General features: G+C 45.5%; 1 protein-coding gene across 6 annotated transcripts in view; it reads right to left on the reverse strand.

Moving 5' to 3' along the window:
- Positions 1 to 16,497: 16,497 nt before the first annotated feature.
- Positions 16,498 to 26,651, reverse strand: part of Sash1 (SAM and SH3 domain containing 1) — a 175,123-nt gene continuing 164,969 nt past the window's right edge. For all 6 annotated transcript variants that reach the window (XM_052750998.1, XM_052750997.1, XM_052750999.1 and 3 more), the window contains 3 exons: positions 23,179 to 24,299; positions 21,878 to 22,009; positions 16,498 to 20,000 (listed from right to left, as the gene is read on the reverse strand). In XM_052750998.1, coding sequence (XP_052606958.1) covers positions 19,737 to 20,000; positions 21,878 to 22,009; positions 23,179 to 24,299 — 1,517 coding nt within the window. In that variant the 3' untranslated portion in view covers positions 16,498 to 19,736. The remainder of the gene's footprint in view (positions 20,001 to 21,877; positions 22,010 to 23,178; positions 24,300 to 26,651) is intronic.

Raw genomic sequence — 26,651 nt, forward strand, 5'->3', positions numbered from 1 at the left:
CCAAGACTGGCCAGCACAGGCCAGAGCAGAGAGCTTGAGTCCAAAGGCCACACATTTGTTTCCTGTCCAATTCCACTCTCTTTGGGGTAGCCTCCTGTAAATGGGGGCACAAAGGTACAAGCCTACTTTATTGGCATGTACTGTTCATCCAGTATCTCCTGCGCCCTGGCTTGTGCTAGGCACTGGCTGGGTGAGGGGGAAATAATGAGAAAGTCTGCCAACTTCTTGCTCTGTGTGAGTTCGGTTTAGGTAAGGGAAGAGATGAATGAGATGGTCTGCACAGTGTGGTGTGAGAACTTTACAGGTAACCCCTGGCTTCCAGGGGAATTACCTGTGGCAAATCCACCACACATTGAAAATAGCATGAATCAAATTATTCTTAATACACTTAACCAGTTGACCCTCTTGCTAGCCGACAGTCAGGCAGAAACATCCAACATGGTGGCGTTTAAAATAAAGTACTGAGTAGTTCATGGACTGAAGTGAATACTCCACTGAACATGAAGAGCAGTATGCCTGGGTGGGTGACTTTCATACCATCAAGGAGGAAAATCAGTAAGCCTACCTTTGTAAGCTGAGAGTGCCTGCTAAGGTTCGTGAAGTCTGTTCCAGCACTATGGGAGCAAAGAGGCAGGGGGTATAGCCATCGTGACATACACACTACTTTACGGTATTACAAGGAAGCCCTTGAACTTTGGGGTTCTTTTTTAGGGTCTTAATATTTACACAGACTTGTGAGTTAAGGTCTGGGGGAAGGATAAAGGGACTGAGTTACTTGCCATCGCCCTTGAGAGAGGACTGAGATCCACCACTTCCATTCCAGGACACCTTTGTGCTCGGCCCACTGTACCCTACAGCAGAAATGCGTGGACATAAGAAATGCAAAGATAGAGCAGGTTTTTTAAATCCCTTAGATCAGGCTAAGGACGTAGCTTGGTGGTAGAGCTGTTGCCCTATACATGCAAGGACCTGGACTTACTCCTTAGCGCCACAGTGGGGATGGGGAGGCCCAGAAACTAGATTCAAGAATCAATTCTGGAAGCCAACTGTTGGAGATGTGAGCAACTGACTACCTAAAGCTGCCTGAGGAGAACAGACACAGAATCCAAGACCTCTCAGACCCTCTGCAGACACAGCATGAAGGGTTCAGCTGAGAGGTAAGGGCCAGCTCTGGTGGGACATTACGTCTGCTCCCAGCAAACGTGACAGAGGGAGGCTGAAGGATTCACACTGCGGCCTTTACACTGAGGAAGGAAAAATCTCTAGGTGACCACTTCATGACAAGATATCCTTTTCCTGGGTTGGGCAGAGGAGAGAGAAGCTGGGGTGGACAATTTGAACACTAGCATTGGTGAGCTCCATGCAGCCAAGTCATAATATGCTTCAGGGTGGCTTTGGTACATTCATGGGTACTGGCACATCACCCTTCCTTTCCGTGCCAAAAAGATGTGAGTAAATGAATCGTCAGATCTACTTGGTTTTAGAAAGCATGGTGAGCAAAGTCAGCATATGTAAGGGCTTACCCTGCTGGCCCTGAAGAAAAACCTATTTATTTCCTCATTTATGAGGTTAGTTCTTCATGCATCTGTTGACTTGATTCCCCAGATGAACACTATATATTTTCTCCCTTTTGGAGAGGAAAAATACTCACAAGGAAAATTTGAGTATTTGTCATATCTTCCAGGAGCTACAGCAAGCCCTCCATCAGATGCTCCTTGGTGTGGGCACCTCCCTTAAACCTCAAAGCCATCAGGGGAGGAATTGTGGGTCAAGAATGGGAGATCCCCTAAGGCTCAATGGCATAGCCACAGTCCCTGGGTGTCTTCACCACGGCCCTGCTTCAAAGGGCCCTGTTCCATACGTTCACAGCCTCAAACGCCATAGGAAACGCCCAGGTGCCAAAGTAAATGAGTCTCCTCCCGGCGGGGGTAGCGCCAAGGCCCTGGATTCTGACCGCAGCTGAAAGGGCCCTTGGAAAACGTTTGGAGCACACAGCTAGGAAGATGGAAGAGGTCTACACACCGGCTTTGTAGTCAGCAGAGGCAGCCGGAACCCAAACTGCTGAGCAACTAGGGGCAGACTCTGCAGGGAGCTGCAGCTGTGGGGCAGGGAGCATGAATTTGTCCCCAGGTGGCCCTGGAAGCCGAACCAAGAGAGGCGTTTTATGTCTTCGCTTTCATCCTCCTGACCCCTAAGCCTACCACTGCGCACTGCTCCAGAAGCAGAATTTCAACTTAGCACCTGAGATGCCTGATGCTGCTTGAGAGGCCATGGAGCAACGGGGACCCTCTCCTGATGTAACACGATGCTTATGCAGGGCACCCTAGGAGAAAGATCGGTTCTGGAAGCTGTTCTTGGGCCCACCCCACACTCACCTGACCTCCACAGGGGGCCTCACACTCCCAGGGGAGATGTCCTCAGGTATATCCTTCCTTAAACAGGCATAGGAGCCAGAACAGAGACCACAGAGGAGGGAGGGGCCGGAGAGAAGTCCCCAGTGGCTCTCACGAGGCTTCCTTGCATTCTCTCATCATGTGGAGTTTGGGCCCCATCTGCATGTTGCTCCTGTGGAGTAATTTCAGTGGCACCTCAGGGTGATTCCCATTTAGGGCAGAGTCACAGATTGCCCTGGGTCGTTTGTGCCCAGCAAAACCCAGACTTTCCACCTCTTTTGCTATGCAGGGTAGTCACTCCTGGACACTCTTCTGACTGCTGTGATGGAACAGCTATCCAAAGCAACGTAGAGAAGGAACGTTTACCTGGGCTCGGAGTTTGAGGTGTTGTCCTTTGTGGTGGGAGGAACAGGAAGGGCTTGGTCGCATCGCAATCCAGAAGCAGAGAGAGATGAATGCCCGAGCCGGTTTAAGCGCAGAACTCCAGTCCCTGGAATGACGCCATCCACATCGAGGGCGGATATTCCCATCTCAATGAACATTATCTAGGAACCCCTTAACAGACGCGCCCAGAAGTTTATTTTCACAGTGGTCTCTAAATCCTGTCAAATTGGCATCCAGTCTTAACCATCACGACAGCTAAATAGGAACAAGGATCCAAGCTACCACCTCAGAAAGAAATTAGCCCCCCACCTTCTCTGTTTTCTAGACTGAGCCATATCAACATTCTTGGATCACGTGGCATTATCACCCCCACGAACCTACTCCAGGAAGGGATGGGTCTAGATATGCCCTGGGTTCAATTTTCCCATCATTTGAAGGTAGGTTTCAGCAAGCTTCTCGTGGTACCAATTGCTACGGAGAAGACTCTGCCCACAGAGAGAACATCCAGGATGCGGGAGGTGGCTGAGTACCAATTCTTACCTAGGGTTTAAGGCCTGGGCAGTCACAGCTGGAGGGTTGGAGACTGTCCTTTGTCTGCCCTCAACATCAATCACCCCTGGTTTTGAGTTTGTTGACGGTGATGACAGCAGAGGACATGCTGAACCACAGAGCCCTGGCTTTTTAACGGGGCCAAAAGAAATTATGATGGGGGAAAACTGGAGCCTGTCAGCGGCGGAGAAGCTCCTCTGGCTTGGAGCTGAGCCTGTTGTCTGGAAGAAAAATGGGCCTCTTTAAGTGAAGCTTGGCGTCCTTTTTGTTTTGTTAGTTTGTTGTTGTTTTGTTGGTTCTTATGAGAGGGGATCTCACTGCATAGCCCTGCCTGTCCTGGAACTCACTCTGTAGACCAAGTTGGCCTAGAATTCACAGAGATGCCCCCTGCCTCTGCCTTCTACTCTCCGAGCCATCTTGCCCGGCCAGGTTCATTTTGGTTTGAGTAGCATTTTGTAGCTCATGCCCAGAATAGCCTGACATTATAATAAGAGCAGTGGCCATCCTTCGATTCAGGGAGTGCTGGGATTAAAGGTGTGGGCCATCCTGAGTGGCTCAAGTCTGGCATTCTTGAGCAATCATTCAGCAGGGGTATATTAGGGAGAGAACACTTTGTAATTCGGGCAAGTGGGCCTAAAGCAATTAAATTAACATGAAACTGCTGAATATGTATGAGGGATAGTAAAATGTCCTTGAAAGGAATTTCAGCCAATTTATAACTCTTTCAGTCAGGTTTCAAGTTGACCAGGAAGAAACAAAGGAGGAAATGAGAAGTTCTGCAGACTTGGGGTGCTGCTGGGCCTCATCCTGGAAGCTCTTTATGCAATCCCACATGCTGAGGAGGCATTGCATGGGGTCTCCAGGGATCCTGGGAGCAAATGCTTCAGGGCAGCATCCTGAGGAGAGATCTGGACTGTTAAGAGGGATGACATCAAGATGAGAGGCTACTCATCTTGTTGATGATGTCTAAGTTCTAATGGTGGGTTTAGGTCTGTACTAGTTAGGGTTCTGTATAGCAACAGAACTTATAGAGTGAATCTACCATATATATATATATATATATATATATATATATATATATATATATATATATATATATATATATATATATATCGAGAGTGATATTTCATATATAATGAAATACACACGAGAGTGGTTGGTGTGTGTGTGTGTGTGTGTGTGTGTGTGTGTGTGTGTGTGTGGAGAGAGAGAGAGAGAGAGAGAGAGAGAGAGAGAGAGAGAAAGACAGAGAGAGAGAGAGAGATTCATTCTAGAAGTTCTATTACTCTAGAGAACCCTGATTAATACAAATTTTGGTACCAGAAGTGGTTCTAGAACAACAGAAGTATAAGGATGAATCTTTCACATACCTGGAATAGGTTTTTGAATCCGTCAACAGCTACAGCTACCGGAGCCTCTCCAGTCACTCCCCGTCTTGGGAGCTTGGAGAGTACTGAAAGCCTGTGGTGTGAACTATACTACTTAAGGAGATAAATGTATCTGATTATCCTAATTCACCAATTGCGCTTTGGTGACCCTGTATATGAAACTTTTAACAGTTTGGGGGAAAATAAGGAAAATGATGTTGCCAGTTGGTTGTTCTTAGCATCTCTGGGCAAACTGATAAAGGATGAGGCTGAGTTCCGTGATAAAATTAACCAACTTCTACCATCTCGGAATATGGCGATGGACAACAACGAACACTGTGATAACATTGATGGGCTTCAGGTGTGCGTGCATAAGCAGTCTAAAGGTTTCTAAGTGTGCCCTGGAAGAGACTCTTGTCTCCAGCAGCCGCAGAGCTCGAGCTGCCCAATATCAAACTTAAAACCCTCATGATGTGGTTGGCTGAACCGCAGTGAAAATTCAAGTCCAGCCTTGGAGGGTATTGGTGGTTAAAGCCAGGGCATTGACTGGTAAAGAGTGGGTCCTATAACTCAGGATGGGGATGTGTGGGAGGGCCTATTGAAACTGAGAACTTTGGATCCTCAGATCCTCGAGGGTTTATCGCACCTGAGGAAGTAGTACCTTCAGCCCCATCTCTTGAAATATTGCCCATTTCACCTTTGACTGAGGAAGTTAATCCTTCACTGTCTGCTAAACCAGCAGAGACTTTCTCTGAAGAAAATGATCCCTCAGGGCCTACCAATACTTGCCTCTCCACCCATAACCAGACTCAAGGCCGAGCAGGCTCCTAGAGGGGAGGTAGGAAGTGTAGTCCATGAGGAGATGTGCTAAACCACTAAAAAGCTTAAAGAGTTTCTAATCCATTCAAGCAGAAGTCTGGGGAATGTGTGTGGGAATGGATTTTAAGGGTATAGGATAACGGTTGAAGGAACGTAAAACTGGATCAGACTGAGTTTATTGATATGGGTCCTCTGAGTGGAGATTCTAGGTTTAATATGGAAGCTCACAGAGTTTTTTAAAAAAAAAAAAGGTGTCACAAGTCTGTTTGAATGGTTGGCTGAAGCATTTGTCAAAAGATGGCCTACTGAAAAGGAGCTGGAGATGCCCGATATCCCTTGTCATAGTGTTGATGGAGGGATTTTTAAGGCTCAGGGAAATTGCAATGCTAGAATGGATATGCTGTGTAGAACCTAGTCCTCCACAATGGGAAGGCCCAGAAGACAGGCCCTTCACTAATCCTCTAAGACCCAAAATGGTGAGAGGGGCGCCAGCACATCTGAAGTGTTTTATTGTTCCTCTTTTTCTTGTGCCAGACCTTAGAGTTGGAGACGCTGCTGCTCAACTGGATGAATTGGGTTTATTTGGGCCCTGAGGTAGCAGGGGCCAGGTGGCAGTACTGAATCACCAAAGGCAGGTGATTTTAGTTATAGTAATGGGCAGCACAGGCAAAACAATGTCCACAACGGCCTCGCCCACGGTGGTCAGCATGGGCAAAGTGAATTTTATGCTGGCCTGACAAATATGAACCTTTTGTACTGGCTAATCAATCATGGTGTTTCCAGGCATGAAATAGATAAGAAGCCTACTGAATTTTTGTTTGATCTGTACAAGAGGAAAAAATTCTTAAAAGAAAGAAAGGCTACATTGGATTTTTGGCAAAAGGCAATCTCAGCCAGTGAATCCATTTCCAAGTGTGAGCCAGTTTGCAGACTCAAAACCCCTTGAATGAAGGAGTGGCCAGGTTCCCGTGAAGAAGGACCCTGATAAGACACTTAAAAGTTTTACAGTTAGCCTTTCTCCAGTTCTTCCCCAGAGGTTGGGTGATTAATGGAGTTTTGGATGAAGTCTGACTCACAGTCAGTCCTGTGGTCCCCAAACTCATCCTGTGTTTATTTCTCCATCACGGAATGTATAATTGGGATAGATATACTTAGAAATTGGCAGAATTCTCACATTGGTTCCCTGACCTGTGGGGTAAAGGTTATTATGGTTGGAAAGGCCAAATGGAGACCTTTAGAGCTGCCTCTGCCTAGGAAAATAATGAATCAAAAATCAAATAAAAAATTGCATCCCTGAAGGAATTGCAGAAATTAGTGCCACCGTTAAGGACTTGAAAGCTGTGGGGTGGAGGTTCCCATCACATCTCCCTTTAACTCTCCTGTCTGGCCAGTGCAGAAGACAGGTGGATCATGGAGAATGACAGTTGACTATAGAAAACTCAATCAAGTAGTGACTCCAATTACAGCTGTTGTACCAGATGTGGTGTCCTTGAGCAGATTAACGTATCTCCTAGGATGTGGTATGCAGCTATTGATCTGACACATGCTTTTTTCTCCATGCCTGTCCATAAGGACCACCAGAAGCAACTTTGGAATGGGCAATACTTTGTCCTTCCTGGGGTAGATAGTTACTCTGGTTATGAATTTGCCTTTCCTGTACATAATGCTTCTTCCAAAACCACCATCCCTGGACTTACAGAATGCCTGATCCTTCATGGTATTCTACACAGTTGCTTCTGACCATGGAAGTCACTTCACAGCCAGAGAAGTGAGACCGTGGACCCACAATCGTGGAATCCACTGGTCTTACCATGTTCCCCACCATCCTGAAGGAGCTGGCCTCAGAAAGATGGGATGGCCTTTTGAAGACACTGTTACAGTGCCAGTTAGGTGACAGCAGCCTGGAGGGCTAGGGCAGGGGTCTCCAGAAGGCAGTATATGCTCTGAATCAGTGTCCAATATATGGTATGGTTTCTCCTATAACCAGGATCCACGGGTCCAGCAATCAAGGGTTAGAAAAGGGAATAGTTCCATTCACTATCACCCACTAGTCACTAGTCACACTAGGAAAATGTTTACTTCCTGTTCCTGATACCTTAAGTTCTGCTGGCCTAAAAGTTTTGGTTCCAGAGTGGGGAGCGCTCATGCCAGGAGCCATAACAAACATTCCATTGAACTGGAAGCTCCACCTGGTCACTTTGGCTTCTAATGCCCTTAAGCCAACAGGCTAAGAAAGGAATAACAGTGTTAGGAGGGTGATCGATCCAGATTACCATGTGGAAATGAGATTGTTTTCTCCATGACGGAGGTAAGAAGGATTATGTCTGGAGTGCAGGGCATCTCCTGGTCCTACCGTGTCCTGTGATTAAAGTCAGTGGGAAACTACAAGAACCCAATCCAGGAGGGATGACAAAAGGCTCAGACCCATCAGGAATGAAGCTATGGGTCACTCCTCCAGGAAAAGAGCCAAGACCTGCTGAAGTGCTTGCTGTGAGTGGAGGAAATACAGAATGGGTAGTAGAGGAAAGTAGTCATAAATACCAATTAAGGCCACGTGACCAGTTATAGAAATGATGATTAGAGTTGACATGAGTGTTTCTGTTGTATTTTGTTAAGAATTTTTTTTGCACAGATTTTTTGTGTTTTCTTTCAATTTCTTTATCATTTGATATAATATCAATTAAGAGAATATCAATGGTTATCATATTTAAGTTTGAGGTACTCAAGGAATATCCCCCAAGGGTCATTGCCACTTATTCTAAATTTATAATGTGTTTGTGATTATACAAGGGACAGTTATATCATGCTAGGCATAACTATGAACTGGTTAAATATATAATGCATTTGCAATTATACATGGGATAGTTATGTTTAGGCATGATTATGACCTGGTTGTTTTCATTTGGAAAGTAATCATGACATAAGGAGAGATGACTGTGTCTCAAGTTGACAAGGGATAGATTGTGATGGCTATCCTTGATTGTCAACTTGACTATATCTGGAATGTGCTACGATCCAGAAATGGAGGGCACACCTGTGAGAAATTAGTTTTGCTTGGTTTGAGGTGGGTGAATCCATTTCTAGTCCAGACCGTTGAGATGGGAAGCCACACACCTTAGACCCAGATCTTGAGGAGGGAAGACACACCTTTAATCTGGGTCACGCCCTCTCCTGGAAGCCTATACAAGGACATGGAAGAGGAAAGCTTTTGCTTTGTGCCTGCTTGGTCTCACCTTGCTAGAACATCTATTCCTTCACTGGCATTGGAGCCTACTTCATATCTCGAGTGATATTTCTCTCACTAATGGAAAAAGATGTGTGCTACCTCACAGGCAGCTGGAGAGAATGGGAGCATGCAGGTGGTCTTGCCCCATGAACTGGGGCTGAGGAAGATGCAACCCCACCTGCTGAGGAGATGTTGCATGGGGTCTTCGGGCTTCTGTGGAGGACTCTGCTCACACCTGCTCTCATTAGCCGTGAACGAGACAGGAAAGCCAACAGTGATTCTGACTTGTCATTGGTGGGTGTGGGGGGTGCACGGGAGCTGGTCAGACATGGATGCCACCTGACTGTAGCATCTCCACGTACAGAAACACCTCTAGTGCATTCCAGGCCCTAGCCGGAAGTTACAGTCCTAAAACTAGTGGTCAAGGCTCTGCACCAGTCATGTGTGCTTTTGTCTCCTCAATGGCTCTGGAATATTCCACGGTGGTTCCTATGTCCATCCTGACTTGGGTTTCTTACCTAACCTAGACGTGTCTCTCCACCCCTCTTGCTCTGCCCACCTGGGATAGCTATCCTTGATTGTCAACTTGACTACATCTGGGATGTACTACGATCCAGAAATGGAGGGCACACCTGTGAGAGATTAGTTTTGCTTGGTTTGAGGTGGGTGAATCCATTTCTAGTCTGGACCTTTGAGGTGGGAAGCCATGCACCTTTGACCCGGATCTTGAGGAGGGAAGACACACCTTTAATCTGGGCCACGCCCTCTGCTGGAAGCCTGTACAAGGACATGGAAGAGGGAAGCTTCTGCTTTCTGCCTGCTTGCCCTCCCCTTGCCAGCACGTCCATTCCTTCACTGGCATTAGAGCCTACCTCTTCAGGATTCCAGCATGTGCTGAAGACCAGCTGAGACATCCAGACTCATGGACTGAGCAAATACTGGATTCTTGGACTTTCTGTTCACAGTCGGCCATTGTTGGAAGAGCTGGACTACCTGTAAGTCATTCCAGTAAATCCCCTATATAGAGAGCAGCGGTTCTCAACCTTCCTAATGCTGCGACACTTTAACACAGTTCCTCGTGTTGTGGTGACCCCCCCACACCATAAAATTATTTTCATTGCTACTTCATAACTGTAATTTTGTTACTGTTATGAATTTAATGTAAATATCTGATACGAAGGGTATCTGATATGCAACCCCCATGAAAGGGTTATTTGACCACCCAAGGGGTCATGACCCATAGGTTGAGAACTGCTCTCTCTCTCTCTCTCTCTCTCTCTCTCTGTCTCTCTCTGTCTCTCATATATATATATATATATATCACTCTCCAGTGGTGGTGCCTCATTGGCTAGAATTCGGTCCTGTGCCCAAGGAAAGGGGTCAGAGTCATTTTTCAATGCCATGACTACTTTGCAACAATCACGAGCCACTTCGAGGGAATAATGAAGGCAAATAAATTCTCTAGTTAAGACAATGGGTAGCAGCTGTGGGCAACAAGCTGGTGTTGGGCTGGCTATCTTCCACATTCTTCTCCTTGCACAGATAGTAGATGCTCAGAAATGAAGGGACCTTTCTAGGGCCATACAGCACACAGTCAAAGCAGGCCTACCCTGTGTGATTCTAACAATCAAGACTAGCAGTGCATTTCAAATCCTAAGGTCCAGGAAAAATACATCTTAATCCTCGTTATGCATCAGAATCACCTGGAGAGTTTGAAAAAGTGTAAGAGTTTTCCCAGCTGTGCTCGTGTTTGGGAGGCGGTAACTTTGGTTTGAACCTGGTTATTCAGGCAAACACCAATCCAGGTGCTAATCTATAGGATTTGGTAGATGTAATTGAGGTTCATAGTCACCTGACTTGAAACAAGGAGACAGTCTTGGAGGTTCTGGGTGGGTGCTGAAAGGCCTTCAGGCTGAGTTGAGCCTTCCTAGCTGATGAAGAAATGGGATATGGACAGTAGCTTTCGCCAGCTTCCAAGAGTTCCAGTCTGCTCATCCTGGTGGCCTGCCCTGTGGATTTCCCACGCCCTAGCCAGCTTGCACAGTTATTCAAGACAACTTTAGCTGCTACATTTTCTAAATGTGCACCTCCCGCTATCTGTTTATCTACTAGGGGCGTGGCTGATACATACACCAGGTGGTTTTCATGTGTCGCTCCAGCTGAGATCTAGCAAGTATTTAGCAGCAGTTAAGCCAAAGGGCATCAGAATAAAACAAGACCCAGGTCATGCATCACGTTTTCTACCCATAGCCTTTGGTGGCACTTCCCTCAAGCTGTGACATGGACCGCGAGCACATGTGACATTTAATTGTTCTCAGGTATGTTGCTCTGTGGACACTGGATTAAATGATGGCCACAGCTCTTATTATAAAGTTGGGCTATTCTGGGCATGAACTATAAAATACTATTCAAACAAAACATGAACCTGGGCCAGCAAGATGGTAAAAGGGGCTTGCTGCCAAGCCTGACGACTTTAGTTCAACACCGGAACACACACACACACACACACACACACACACACACACACACACACACACACACACACAGAGAGAGAGTCTTGAAAAGACCTGATGTCCTTCACAGTGTAGCATCGAAAGTTTCAAACTTCTAGAGTTACCTGAACATTGCCCCTCCCCCAGCTTGCTCCTTTCACAGGCAGGAAGGCACTTGCTACAGAAAAAAAAACAAAGTTCAGGAAACTGAGGCAGGTCACCCAGGTCTTGAAAGAAGAATAAATCAGATACCCGGGTATCCAAGAGTGCAGCAAGATTTCTTAAGAGTTTTCAGTTCTCTGTGGATCGAAAACACTTGGAGCGTGTTAGTGATGTTTTGGTTCCAGGGAACTCGGAGACATATCTGACTTTGCTTTCTGCTGCCACAGTTCGTTTGGGGGCTGGTGGCATTGGGGACCTGCTTTGGCCTCTGCCCTGCATTGCCATCCTTACCTTCCCTGGAGATCCTCCACCTGCAGCCCAGCCCCCGCTCCCCAAAGGGCGATGGCCGTGAGGCTAGCAGACGGGCGCCCTCAGGTGGCCGCACGCTGCAGTCGCCGCTCCCGAGGCAAGTGCTTGTTTGCTGAAAGCTGCTGTGAGATCTAGCGTGCTCTGACTTCTTCCTATAAAAAAGGCACCAATGCACACACGCTCGTTAGACCTCTGATGGGCTGCGAGCAGCTGCCTTTTTGTATATTCCGTCTCTAGCCATCGTGTTTGACCCCAGTCGCCCCTGTCGACCCGTCAGCTGTCGACTTCAGCTGTCACTCCGGATTCTGAGGCTGGTTCGTTGAACGAACACTGTGTGTCAAGTGGTGCTGTTTCTGGTTTATTGAAGAGCAAACCTGTGCATTCCTGGCTCTTAAGTTGCAGCAGGGGAGATAGGCGGTGACGATGAACAACAAGAAATACTCTTGCAGAGTAGCTACATGGTGGGTGGTGAGTTGTTAGGAAGGTAGAGCGGGTCCCAGAACAAAGTAGAGGTGAGGCTAAAACCTCAGAGCAAGGCTTGAGGGAAGACAGCAGATGGAGAGAGCCACGGACATGTTCCGGGGAGGAACATTCCAGGCAGAGAAAACCTGCAAAGGTCCCAAGTGAGATACTTCCTGACAGGGTTAAGGACTAAGAAGAAAGCCCCCAGAGATTCTTCTTAATGTGTCTGTGTGGTTTTCAGCTGGGAACATAGGAACAAACAAAACAAATGCCCTCTCACGTGGCATCTTCACTCTGGTGAAACAGGGGTCGTAACAAAGGGCCAGAGAGTGTTCAACGGATGACAAAAGGGTGTCAGTTGCACTCACTAGAACACATTCTCTAGTGAACAGCCCTTTGTACTGCCCAGAGGAGGGGTCCCTGCTTCCCACCGCTGGAGAACAAATTGTGTCGTTCGTTCGTATGTTTGGGCTGAGGACATATTGGGCAGCAGCCTTCCAGTTTTACTCTAGTACCAGAAATGAGACAACCCGGGGTGGAGAGATAGCTCAGCCATTAGGATCACTTGCGCCAGGAGGTGGTGGCGCACGCCTTTAGTCTCTGTACTCGGGAGGCAGAGGCAAGTGGACCTCTGTGAGTTCGAGACCAGCCTGGTCTACAGAGTGAGTTCCAGGACAGCCAGGGCTACACAGAGAAACTGTCTCAAAAAACAAACAAACAAAAAGATCACTGGTTGCTGGACCCGGGTTTGATGCCCAGCACCCAGATGGTGATTCGCAACCATCTGTAACTTTAGTTTCGGGAGACCCAATATCCTCTTCTGATCTCTGTGGACACCAGGCATGCACGTAGTGCACATACATACATACATGCAGGCAAAACACTCATACATAAAATAAAATAGATAAATCTAATAAAAACATAAAGAAACAAGAGGGTCATATATCTTCTCTGCAGAATACAGCCTCAGGAATTTCTTCTGTACTCCATTGCTCAGATACTAAGCCCCAGCACCCACACCAAGAATGAAGCTGGTGCAAGGGTGGGCCAGTGTCGTAGCATGGAAAGCCTTAGACAGTTAAACTTCCTAGTTCAATGAAGCAAGTCTGGCAGTCAGAACCAGAGCTGGCTCTCAGAGCCCCACCCAGCCACATAGCCAAACGCAGATTCTGGGCACAAGACCAAAGTGAGTTCAGCCGCCTCCCACTGTCTTCTCAGATCAGAAGGCCACCAGTGGTTAAGGGCAGCTTAGCTGATTGGCTGTGGTTAATGGCAGCTAAGCGGCTGTGATTGGCCAGGGGATCAGCTGTCTGTCACAGTCAGCAGCTCCTATGCAGGATTTCTTGTTTCCTCTTGTTTCTGTAACTAAGTTAGGTTGTAGCTCCTTAAGAAAGGGCTTGGGCCTGGAGGGTTCCTCTGAGAAAAACTGGTTGAGTTTGACAAGTGACAGATATCTGGGGTGAGTCTAGGCTGGCTCTGAGGAGAAAAGGAAACTACAGAGGGGAGATCCCTAGGGGTGAAGCTGGATTCATCAATCAGAACACTGTTGCCATTGGTGGCAGTAGGGAGCCGAGAGCGGACTGGGAGATACACAGTCCATAAGGAGGAAAAGAGCAAGAGTGAAGATCATTTAGGCGGGAGAACTGGAGCACGAGATGCCAGTTAATGAGTCTTTTCCTCATGGGTACAATCAACAAGCAATTCCAGCTCATGGATGAGAAAAGGCATATTTTGGTAGAATGCCATGTAGCTTATGGCAAAGTCTTCAGTCTGGGATTGTTTCCAAAGAATTGTGCCTCTGGTGGTCTTGGTGAGGGACTCATTTTCCGGACCAATTTGGTTCTGAAACTGACCACACACACACACACACACACACACACACACACACACACACACACACACACACACACACACACCAAAGCATCTACCTCACTCAATAGGCTGTAGAAATATCTGGGCCTCCACAAGAACATGAAGAGTAGAAAAACTGGTGTTCGGACATTTTCTAGGATCAAGGCTGCATTAGATATTTAATGTGAGTCTAGTTTTTACATTTGATCAATATTTATTAAACATCACCACATAGCAATTACAATATTGCTAAATTGGTGATGATGATAAGGATAGAGAACTTTAGAACTTTTTATGGATTCGAACAATAATCATAAGGAAGGAAATTAAACTTTCTCTTTTTTTTTGGGGGGGGGGGTCAAGACAGGGTTTCTCTGTGTAGTTTTGGTGCCTGTCCCGGAACTCAATCTGTAGACCAGGCTGGCCTTGAACTCATCCCACCTGGCTCTGCCTCCTGAGTGCTGGGATTAAAGGTGTGTGCCACCACCGCCTGGCTAGGAAATTAAACTTTGGCTCTCTCCTTTTGGAAGCTGACATGCTATTTCCTATTGAGGAAGACACAGAGGCTGCAGGACCACATGAGCCATGACCACGGCATCACTAAGAGGTTCATTTTGACAAGTATCCCCCAAGTTACTCTGGGGAAAGTTGCTACAGAGCATCACCACTGATATTGGGATGCCCTTGCCTTACCTGTCAAATGTAATAACTATTCAGCTAGTACGCACAAGTAAATGCTGCCTCAAACAAGATTGGAGCTGCCTCATTCTGGACTTGGTACCATCAGACTGTTCTGAAGTTGTAGAAGATGCTGAACCTGCCTGTCCTGAGGAGGGCCACCTTATTCAGCAGACAAACTGAGGTTAAGGGTCTTGGAGGCACCTATACCTTGGGAGGCTGGGAGCCTTTAAACCTTTTAAAGGACAAAATTCTTAAGAGATGTTTCCATTAGGACTTCATATGAAGTTCTTGAAGTGAAGTCGAGTTCATAATAAATTTGTTATTGAAGAAAAACAAAACAAAGCCCCATGAAACCCAACCTACCACAGTAAGGTGTACTCTGATGAAATTGGTCTGTGGATTTGGAATATTTGATCATAACTTAGAACATGTACAATTGTAATCCAACTGTCCCACCTGCCAAGTGATAGAGGTGTTTAGGATATTCCTAACAGCTTAAAAAAAAAAAAAAAAAAAACCTGAACAGTGAAAGTTTTCATGCTTGTAAAGTTTTGGTTAAATAAAATATCTTCATGATAGGACACTACACAGCCTTTAAGAGAATGAAAGGATGTTGACATGAGATTGCCAAAATACATTCATTTAAAAGCAAATGAAGACTATACTATCATCCGCGTGCAAGAGACATGGAATTATGTTTGTAACTACACACGACTATGTCTGAAAAGCTAGGCCAGCACTGGTGTAATCACTGCCTGTGGGGAGGAGGAAGGAAGTTGAGCACAAGAGAGTATTTTGTTTTGTTTCAAGAGCATATATTATACACTCAAGAAATGTTATTGTTGGAACCCTCCTCTTTGAGGGGTGGGGTGGACTGTAGCTCAGGGGCAGAGCACTTCCCCGGCATATGCAGCAGCCTGGGTTCAAGCCCTGACACCACAAAAAAAAAAAAAAAAAAAAAAAAACAAGCCAAGTTGGTAGAAAGTTGATCTTTATACCAACTCTGATTCACCAATGTTGGAAACACATTTTTGTCAAGTTGGCTAATTCCTAGACTATCTTAACCTGAAATTTTTCCTCTCTTCCAGTAGAGCATGTAAGTTAGGTTATTACATTTCATTGTGAATTATTGGTCAAGTCAACCACCTCTATGGCCCAAGATTCTTCATCTGAAAATGATAAGCTTAGAGGAGAGATGACCTCCAAACATCTTTCTTTTGAAAGATGCTGTGATTATGGCTCTCCGTTGTGTGTTCAAAAAGAAAAATAGTACAATAACTTGGCAAGTCAGATAGTGTGCTTTGGCTGTGAGAAATGAGTAGGGCTGAGAGATGGCTTGTGAGGTAAATGCTTACCCTGTGAGTGTGGGGACCTGAACTTGGATACCCAGAACCCAAGCAAAACTGGATACAGTAGCTCACGTCTGTAACACTGATGCTCCCATAGTGAGATCAGAGACAGAGACACAAGACTCTGGAAGCTCGTGGGCCAGTTGGCCTGGTGGTGGACACCACAGTTTACAAGCAAGAGACTCTGTCTCAAACAAAATGGAAGTCATGGGCTGACACCCAAGACTGCCCTCTGACCTCCATACATGTGTCATGGTACATGCATGCCCACGTATACATGAACAGACACACAGACATCAGGCAAACAAAAAATCTTCTTGAGTCATTAAAAAAAAAGGACCCCTGTATAATTAATATTTTCATAAAACACTGCACTCCTTAACCACACTTTAAAATTCCCTTTCATTTTTCTTCTGTCTTTGAAGCGCCATAGGAACAATAAAAGAAACAGACTCGACTGAAGAAATTTATTTACTTTTTCCCCTAGGTACATAGATGACATAATTATAGACAAGTTTTGATACCCTCCTGTCCACCTTCCTTTTTCTAAATGGATCATCACAATAATTTTTTTTTTTTTTTTTTTTTTTACAATTTTTAAAACAATACACAGCTTTCTTGGGCTGAAGCAATTGCAAGAACGTATTGGTATTGGTATATTACAGCTACTTACAATGTTTAAGAACAGTAATGGAGAAAAATAAGTTATTTAAATATTGATTTCATATACAGAAAGTGCAATGTTGTTAGTTGTCAAAGAACTTGCTTGACAGTTTGTTTCTCTCTTTCTATTTAAATTTATTCAATTTAAAAATCAAGATAACTTGGACGCAAGACAGTTAGATTTTTCCGGAACCTCACTCAGTCGGCACACAGCAGTGACTTGGGAATCTCTCGGTTCCACTGCGGTTGTGAAACACACTATGCTGTGCTGGGGATACGTTTCTCACAGAGGAATCATTTCCAATTTCATCCACACCTGGGGTTAGGACAGAGAAAAGGGCCCCCAAATATGCAAGGCCATGAAAAGCTATTTGCTCTCCTTATCTGGGAATGTAAATAGTAGTTTGGGCAGCTGCTTTCTCTGCAGACAGCTGTGACGCACAAATCACACACACTCTGGGTAGCTACCTGAGCTGAAACGCCTTTCCAGGTTTCTTTTGTGCTTTCCAAAGACAACCATTTTCAACGCCACTCAAAATTCTGTACCAACTGCAACTAACTGATCAAAACTGGATCTTGCTAAAGCCTGCCACCTGTCCACCAACAGCCACAGGCAGCCCCAAAGCCACCTCAGCGTCACACACCAACATTCAGGCTTTATTCAGACCAAATGAATTGTTAAAAGCAAACAAAAAACCAAACAAAACACTAAAGATATATTAGGAAGAAAAAAAAGAAAGAAAAGGACAACCTCAGCCCCTTCGACATTCACACTAAACTCATGGTCCCTGAATTTAAATCTCCATGCAAAGGCAATGATTTCCAGAGTGATCAAACTATTGTTTGGCATTCTCAAGACCTCTGGTGCTAGTTTGACTGAAAAGAAAACCCTACATTGAGAATGAACTAAAACATGGAATTCACATGAGGTTTCTCTTTCTCCCTTGTTACCTCTAAGGTGACTTTTTGTAGTCTCTTTGCTTAGCCAAAATCATGAGCAGAGTCTGTTACAATGTCAGGCCAGGGTTATTTCAAAGCATGGGGAGAAGCCTATTTTCTAATACCAGCCCCACAACAGCATGGGAAATTACCAGGATGCTGTAGCTGGCTGAAAACCCTGCAACCCCACCCATTAGTTGGGCTATGCCACAACCTAGGAGGCCAAGTATGAGCTCTTTTTTTTAAGAGTCCAATAGGAATCTGGAGGTTTACCTTTTTTTTTTTTTTTTTTTTTTGGCGAGACAGGGTTTCTCCATGTAGTTTTGGTGCCTGTCCTGGATCAAGCTCTGTAGACCAGTCTGGCCTCAAACTCACAGAGATCTGCTGACTCTGCCTCCCAAGTGCTGGGATTAAAGGCGTGTGCCACCACCGCCCAGCCGGTTTTACCTTTTTCTTCTAAATTGCCTCAACTTCTTCACACGGCATCTTATAGAAGACGGTGGAATGGAAAAAACATAACATTGTTATTCTAAATGCATGCCAAAATATGAAAAAAGTAAAATAAAAAAGACATCACCTGAGGATGTTCTTTTACTCAGAGACATGGATTCAGCCACATAAAGCATATGGTCAGGATGGCTTTGTTATTAATAAAATCACTTGCCCTTCTCTCCTGTGGGAAATTGTGTATTAATAACCCAATGAAATATCAGAGGATTTTTGATCCGGGCCTCGAGTTCAAAATGCTTCTATGGTAACTTGAGACATAGTGCTTATGAGAATGTGAAGAAAAAACACTTGGTAAGCAATGGGGCCTGTGTACCTGTCTAAATTTGCTGACTGCTAGGAAAACCAGACACTAGACGAGAAGAGGATAGAATACGCTGAAATCACAGTTGGAAAAACCATTGAAAGTATGCAATATTTAACACACAGCTAATGTGGTTTGTCTGGCTCCATAACAAACCTCTGTTTGAATTAAAATAAGTAACAAATGAAAGATAAAAAACAATTATAGAACTGGCCAAAAAGAAAAAAAAAGTGAAACACAAACAAAAAACTGCATGTAAACTACTTCCCTTTTTTTAGAAAAAAACAAATCTTTCTGAAATATGCAACATCACAATGACTTTCTGCGAAGGTGATCCATTAGCTGACGACTGCATTTTGGAATGGATGTGGTCGGGATTCCACATAAATGCTGCAACATCGTGGCCACCATGACGGCCACTGACTAAAGTGAGTAGAAAGAAGGGCAGTCAGTACACATGCCCCTCTGTGAATCCAGATGGACTTTTACTAAAATTATAGTTAGTTTAAAAGCTTAAAAGTCAACATGAAATGTGTGCCTGGTAGTCACCTCTATAAAATAAACCATGTTAGAACGAGACTTTAAAAAAAAAAAAAAAAGGCTATTTTTGCTGGAAACACCCCAAACACGTTAGACGGCAGTCTAAGCTGAAGATTTGGAACCTAGGGTTAAGGGTTGCAGACACTAGATAGATAACTGATTAAAAGTTTATATTAAGGCAAATAAAAGTAATTGCTAGGAAGCAATTAAAATGTCCCTTGTTTATCTACAGGAGAGGAGGGCTGCTCTGGGTGTACTCAGCTGTTCTCGATTTTGAACAAATGAGGATGGTCCATAGTGTACAGTAACTCCAGAGTCTGTTGCTTTGGCCTAGCTCAGCCCATCGGGCTTCAGCATCCAGCGGGGTGACCAACAGGTGGACGAGAGCACAATCAGACAGGAGTGGGCTGCCTCGTCCGCTCCTCCTAGCCCTCTGCCAGCACAAAGACAGACTGGATGCACAGGGTTTGCAAGAACTCGGCGTCTTGGCTTTTCTGTGTCTGAGAAGAAAACTAAGTGCTTGTCTTGCCTTTGGGGATCAAAAAGAACCATACTGACTTCCTTGGAATAGGGGGTCCTTTTTCCTCAGTTCTGGTCCTAATCCTGCGATTTGTGAGCCCCTCACAGGGACTTTCCTTCTGGGTCAGGTCAACCCCAGCAGATATTGGAGGGATTGTATCAGCTTCATAAGCACAGTGGAAGGCTGGCTCTTGTCCAGGGAGGGCCGTGGCAGGCCTGGCTACATGGCCTCAGGGCTTGGTGGCAGTTTGAAGAGTCTGGCTGCGGATAGCAGCTTCCTTATGTGTCGCTCCTCGGTGATGCCGGCCTCCTGAAGGCAAGTGTGGGACAGGGAAGGCACTTGGCTCAGCATGCTGAACCCTGCGTCAGAAAGGGTGCTGGTGTACATGGGCAGGCCAATGGAAATGAGCCAATCCGACATGGATGCGACACATCCCGGAGAGAGGGGCTTTCTGCAGATTTCCGTGAGCCCACCACTTGGGATCTGGGTAAATAAGAAAAGCCATGTCATGAAGAATGCACAGGTACCGTGAGAGGGTGACTTTTTGTATGACTAAAGGGGACAGTACTGAGCTACGCTACGCTAAGAGATGTCAAACATTAAGAATTCTTTGCAAAAATGAAAAAAAAAAAGATTTTTAAGGAATTATTCTAAAAGATTCCAGAAGGAATCTGGGATTAGATCAAATCCCAATTATGTGTGTAAGGCTCCAAGCTGTAGGCATTTACATATATCCTGTTATTTTTGTCTCCACGAAATCCTTTGACTAAAGTGAACTGCAGAGACAAAGCTGTACGAACAGGTTGAAAAGGATGCTCAATGGGAAAGGGTTTTTATAAAGTGTGTTTTCTACCATATTTTGACCCTGTATTAACAACCAGAAAATTAAATATTTAAATGTACACGGTCAACCAACAATTTAAAATATAATAATATCAAGAGTTGACTAGGGCAGAGAAACGGACGTTAAAACCTGATTGTTAGGTACATAAAAGGCTTCTTTCAGAAGATGTGCAGGGTATAAAAGACCACACAATTTTGTATAATTGTGCATGTACTCATATTCAAGAAAGTGCACATGATATGCATGGAAGCCAGAGGGCAGAGGTCAACCTTCCATGTCCTTACTTAGGAGCTGTTCATCTCAAACAGAGCTTCTAGCTTTCATTTGGAACTGGCTGACTCAGCTAGGCTGGGTGAGCTCCGGAGATCCAGTGAGCTCCAGAGATCCGCTTGTCTTTGCCTCCCCAGTCACACACAGGATTATAAGCGTGGGCCATGATACCTAGATTCTTTTCCCACGGGTTCTGGAGATAAGACCTGGGTCCCCAGACTTGAGTTTTTTTTGCTCGCTGGCCATCTCTCCAGCCCTGATTTTATATCATCTTGGTGACGCAAACTCTCATGAAAGAATAAAAATCCTCAGCTATTATTGGAAAGCCCATAGATAATGTGTTTTTAAAATGTGCTTTTCACTACACCATTTAAAATAAAAAGCTAGGGGAAAAAGACCCTAAACATTTATTGATATGTAATTGGCTAAGCCACAGAATAGTCACTTAAAAAAAAAACAAAAAACCTTGAGATCTTGATAAGAAAAATATTTTACTAAAACAGATTCATGATCTCATAAGTAAAAATGAGGTTTAGAGCTGCACATTTACTAGTTTACATGTGCACAGAAATGACTAGTTTAAAACTGAGAAGTAGAAGTTTTATATACTTAGGACATACAGCATGGTGTTTTGAGAAAGGCAGATACCATACAATATCTAAGTCAAACTTAACAGGCATAAATTCCTCCCTAGTCCATACAGCTTTCTCTCATCTAAGAATAAAGATGCCTAACATCTTCCAAGCATGTAACACACTGATGCCAACTGCAGTTTTCAAGGGATGCACACAGATCTGAACTTATTCCTCTTATTTAACTAAAATTGTATTAGCCTGAGCATCCGACCATGATGCCTGCAATCCCAGAGTTCAAGAGGCTGAGGCAGGAGAATCACAAATTGAAGGCTAACCTGAACTATACAGTGAGACCATGCCCAGATAGATGATTGATTGATTGATTGATTGATTGATAGATAGATAGATAGATAGATAGATAGATAGATAGATAGATAGATAGATAGATAAGATATAAAAGTAACAGGCTGGTAGTGTAGCTCAGTAGTAGAGTCCTTTTCCAGCATGTATAAAATCCCGAAAAACAAAATCATTATTATTTCCTCCCCAGGTGCCTCTTCCTAGGGTTCTAGCAAGCCCTTGTGCTGTTAACACTTGTCAGTCATGGTCTTGGAACTAAATGTACCGCGTACAAAGCTATGGCTTCCTCCCCCAAAATGTGGGTTGCTCACCGCCATCCGATGCTGCTTCCGAAGCAGCTTCACCCGGATCTGGTCCATATTGGTGGCAACATCCCTCTCAGGCTGATCTAAGTCCTCAGCATATCTCTGCACCAGAGCTTCAGGGATCCCACAACGGCCATGCTGCCAGGGGAAAGAGAAGTGTGGCGTGAATGGCGGTACAGACATTTCCCCCACCTAAGTACCAGCAAACGTTAAGGCTTAGCTATCAGAAAATAGCACCAAGAGTTAGTTCAATTTATTATTGGGACGGACCCTTGAAAAGGAGCATGCTTATATCTTCCTCTTCCAGACACCAATAAGCTCTTAATATTTCAGAACATAATTAAGGCGACACAATCCTGTATTTTTCAGGCCAATGCCTTAAACTCGTTTTACAAAATTCAATTCCTTAGTGCGGTTGAACATGGTCGTCTCCTAATCTGTGGAAAGCCAAGCCATTACTCTACAGATACTATTTGCCCTTCATCTGAGAATGGCACCATTATATCACCAGGCCACAATTACCATACAATTCTCCTTATTTCCTTCAAAGGTACAGTCATGAAGTATCAAAGAGGAGGGGGGGGAGGAAGAGGGAGGTGTTCTTAGGAGGTACTCATGATCATAAGAATTTAATAACAAGGGCTCTTGGGAACACATTATAACAGAAGATGCATTTCCCGAAGGAAAGTATAGCCACTTCTAATATCACCGATTTGCCTTCAAAGTCGCTTTGGTGTCGGTACCCTTATTCCTGTCTCTGTTCAGATGAGAACTCTATTTCATTATAGACAGAAATGCTTTTGGTGCATCAGGGGTTTTCCTATCATGCCTCCTGCCCTGTCGTGTACAGATAATCATATAATTGCCGGAGTCCACCACAACAGGGCACAGAACTGTTCACTCCACAGTTTTCTATCTATGTTCCCATGAATGGTTTTGCTTACAGCAATCTCTCTGTGAGCGGATAATACAGGTTATTTGAAACCCCAGCTGAACGACACAGAAAGGAACACACAACCTGCTGTGGGCTATGCACCCAAGCTGCGGTCTCCCTTGCCCATTACACCATCCCATTAGGGACCAGCTCTTGTACTAATGGTGCTCCCTGGAAAGCAAGGGGACAAAAAAACCAGGAAGCTGCATTTGTATTTAATCCAGGGGTAGGGGGGTATACTTGCAGCTCACAGAGGCCATAAGTAGACTGTGTCATGCTGTCTGCACAGCCCTCTGTGGCTGCGGCCTTCCCCTTACCTGGCTCTCATCTGAGAAAAACAAGTCAGAGGCTCTGAGGCCCAGGCCTTGGATACCTTATCAGAGTAGGGCTCCTCAGTGAGATCAATGCCCTCGGCCTGCAGCTTGTTCTCCGTGAGCATCTCCAGGTCCACGCCCCGGACGCAGGAAACCTTCCTGCTCAGCACTGGGCCCAGCTTCACACCATGCTCTTGCAGGCTGGTGCTCTCGGGCAGCTCCGCCAGCCAGGGTGGAGGTCTTGCACAGGATGGGCTGCCAGGCTCGGCCCCCAAGGGAGGCCTGGGCTCCCGGAGAGAGGGGCAGTCACAGGGGCTGGCGGGGCTGGCGGGGCTGGCCGGGCTGGTCTTCTTCAGCGGCAGGGTGGGCGCCTCTAGGCTGGGGACCAGGTGCAGGCCATTGGCCAGACGTTCTCGACTCTTCTTGGCAGGCACAGGCGGGGGCTGCGACGGATGTCTGGGCTGCGTCCTGGTCTCCGGGGCGCTCTGCTCCCCATCTGTCCCTTCTTTGGTGCCCAGGGGGTGGTGGTCATGTCCTTTTCTGTGACCCTCAAGAGACGTCCTTGTTAAGCCGGGTTTAACTGGAGGCTGAGCCTCGAAATTTCTGGGTACACACTGAGGAGGAGATATGCCAAGGTTAGAGGCCACTGCGGATCCATCCAGTTTCTTAGCCATCATTTTCGGGGGCTCAGAAAATCTCTTGCTTTGAGTCGGAAGCATCCCGTCTTCCGCAGTAGGACCTCGGCCTCGGGGTAGAGCCTCGGAGGTGCAGGCAGATGTCTTCTGTGGCACTTCTGGTACATTCTGAGGACAGACGTCCTGCACCTCGCTGGGCACATCCTTGCCAGCACCAGCATCTCCCTGAAGGTCATCCAGGGAATGGGATCGGGGCCAACTCTCCACTGGCTGAGGGCCCTCCAAGGTTTCACAGCTGCGACAGATGGAGACCGGGAGGCTCCTTCGGTTTTTATTCACACCAGTCGCACAGGGCACATCACAGCGCTTGGCAGTGTCCGGGGCTAGACCTCGTCCCAGCCTGCTCTCCTCTCCCGGCTTGCGGACCTCCACTGATTTTGTTAAAGGCAATGTTGGGTAATTGCCTGGCTGACTCCTGTTGAAAGACTTTAAGTTGGAGTCTGTGGATGACTTGGTAGCCAGAATGCTGAGTTTTTGAGTTTTGCCTGTGAGAGAAAGAGATATTTTACAACCACGTTATAGAGTCAGTGAAATTGATGCACAAACCTGGGCTAGGAGACATAATTCCTGTGTCAACAAAACCGTCACTGAAAAATGTGGGGTTATTAGGGACCCGTTTTTATTTTTATAAAGAACTCTAGTCTCATTAAAGGACTTATATAGATGAAAACTAATTTGTTATGTGGAAAAGAAACGCTGTGTCTAGTAGAAGAAGCCTAGGGTTAATGTCTATTCCAAGCTGCATTCGGTATAGAAGGCTGATTGGCTATGCACGCCCTGCTCAGAAACCAAACCATAAGATCTGTTTGGTGGCTTGACTTTCTGAAGTCATGGTTGTACCGATGTCTTAGACTAGGTTTTATGAATGGTACCCACGAAAGGGTGCTCCAGACAAAACGAAACACTCAAATCATTCTTTCCTTGAAGCTGCTCTACTTGAATATATTTACCCAGAAACAACGAGGCAACTTGGATACAGACCAGTATCAAACAAGCTGAAAGGAGTGCTTTGCCCAAGGAGCACCCGCAAAATACTTACTCGGATGCTTCTAGCGCGGCAACTGTCCTGATCACAACGACCCACCAGCTTGCAGGCTGAACTGTCAGCCAGACATAACCTATTAATTTGATCGCTCTTGACTAATATTTACTGTGACAGCTACTGTGTGACAAGCTTTACTGGGAACAAGCTGTGACCAGGTAGGCATGTGTGTAGACACCGGCAAGCTCATGCTCACTGACTACGTAGGCACAGGTAAGCTCAAGTTCACTGACCATGTAGGCATGTGTGTAAACACAGGCAAGCTCATGCTCACTGACTATGTAGGCACAGGTAAGCTCAAGTTCACTGACCAGGTAGGCATGTGTGTAGACACAGGCAAGCTCATGCTCACTGACTATGTAGGCACAGGTAAGCTCAAGTTCACTGACCAGGTAGGCATGTGTGTAGACACAGGCAAGCTCATGCTCACTGACTATGTAGGCACAGGTAAGCTCAAGTTCACTGACCAGGTAGGCATGTGTGTAGACACAGGCAAGCTCATGCTCACTGACTATGTAGGCACAGGTAAGCTCAAGTTCACTGACCAGGTAGGCATGTGTGTAGACACAGGCAAGCTCATGCTCACTGACTATGTAGGCACAGGTAAGCTCAAGTTCACTGACCATGTAGGCATGTGTGTAGACACAGGCAAGCTCATGCTCACTGACTACGTAGGCATGTGTGTAGCACAGGCAAGCTCACACTTATGCATGCATACACATATCAATGGTGTTTTGACTCCTCTTGGATAATAACCGCCGCGTCCCTGGTAGCTGGTCTGATAAACCTGAGAATACTCCAGGTAACAGAACATCTGAGCCAGGTGACTATGTTACTCTAGAAAAGGATAAGAACCCCACAAATCTTTGGTCGGCTTGGAAGGTACAAAGAAACAGCTGTGTCTAATCACTGAAAAGCTAGTAAGTTGTTAATATAACGAAGAGGGTTTCCCCCCTAACCTATTAGTAAACATCCTGAATTCAGTATTTTGATTTAGAATTCTGAAGGTCCCCTTTAAGCAATATCACCCTTTCAATGTAATACACAAAGAGCAGCGGGGGGAAATCAGGCTATGGACCGATTTGATAAGGAGGGTAAGAAAATGGGTCGGATGGTGTCCACTCTATAAGGGAAATAGCTGCTTTAGGGCAAATGGAAGGCATTCTTTTTTTTTTTTTTTTTTTTTTTTTATCAATCTCTATGTGAGGCAGCATAAATGAAAGAAATGGAATAGAAAGAAAGGCCTGGGGCTCTTACATTACAAGTGGCTTAGCCTTCGTCAGCAGGGAGAAAAAGGGTTTCCGTCCATGATTTCACTGCTTTCTAAGCTTACTCAAACCTCGAACTGATAATATGAAGTGGTTCATGCCCAGCATAACTGCAAGCCCCGAGGCTGGCAAATGAGAACAGTGCTCTCCTCAATTGGACTTTTTATTAATGAGGCCATCCTTTTGGATAAGGCCCAAATCAGCATATGAAATATTTTACATCCCATGAAGCAGAGGCCTGGCCAAACAGCATGTGTCCTCTACGAAGAGGTTCATACTGTACACCCTGTCCCACCTGGATTTCTACGCTGTTCAACAGCAGCACACGAGCCCCTTAATAAGTTGCTATACTGTTGATTCATGGAGATAATGGCTTACTGTGACTACTGAACATACCCGCTACCATCCCATTTCTCAATAACAGGAATTACCACAGCTAAATGGAAAAGGGAAATACTTCAGAGAGCACATCATATGAAAGCTTAAAAGTCAGTTGAAATAGAAAACTCTTAAAATTCATTGAGCGC

The sequence above is a fragment of the Peromyscus californicus genome, unplaced genomic scaffold (assembly GCF_007827085.1).
Source record: "Peromyscus californicus insignis strain IS unplaced genomic scaffold, ASM782708v3 Scaffold_22__1_contigs__length_63687245, whole genome shotgun sequence".
NCBI classification, from domain to species: Eukaryota; Metazoa; Chordata; class Mammalia; order Rodentia; family Cricetidae; genus Peromyscus; species Peromyscus californicus.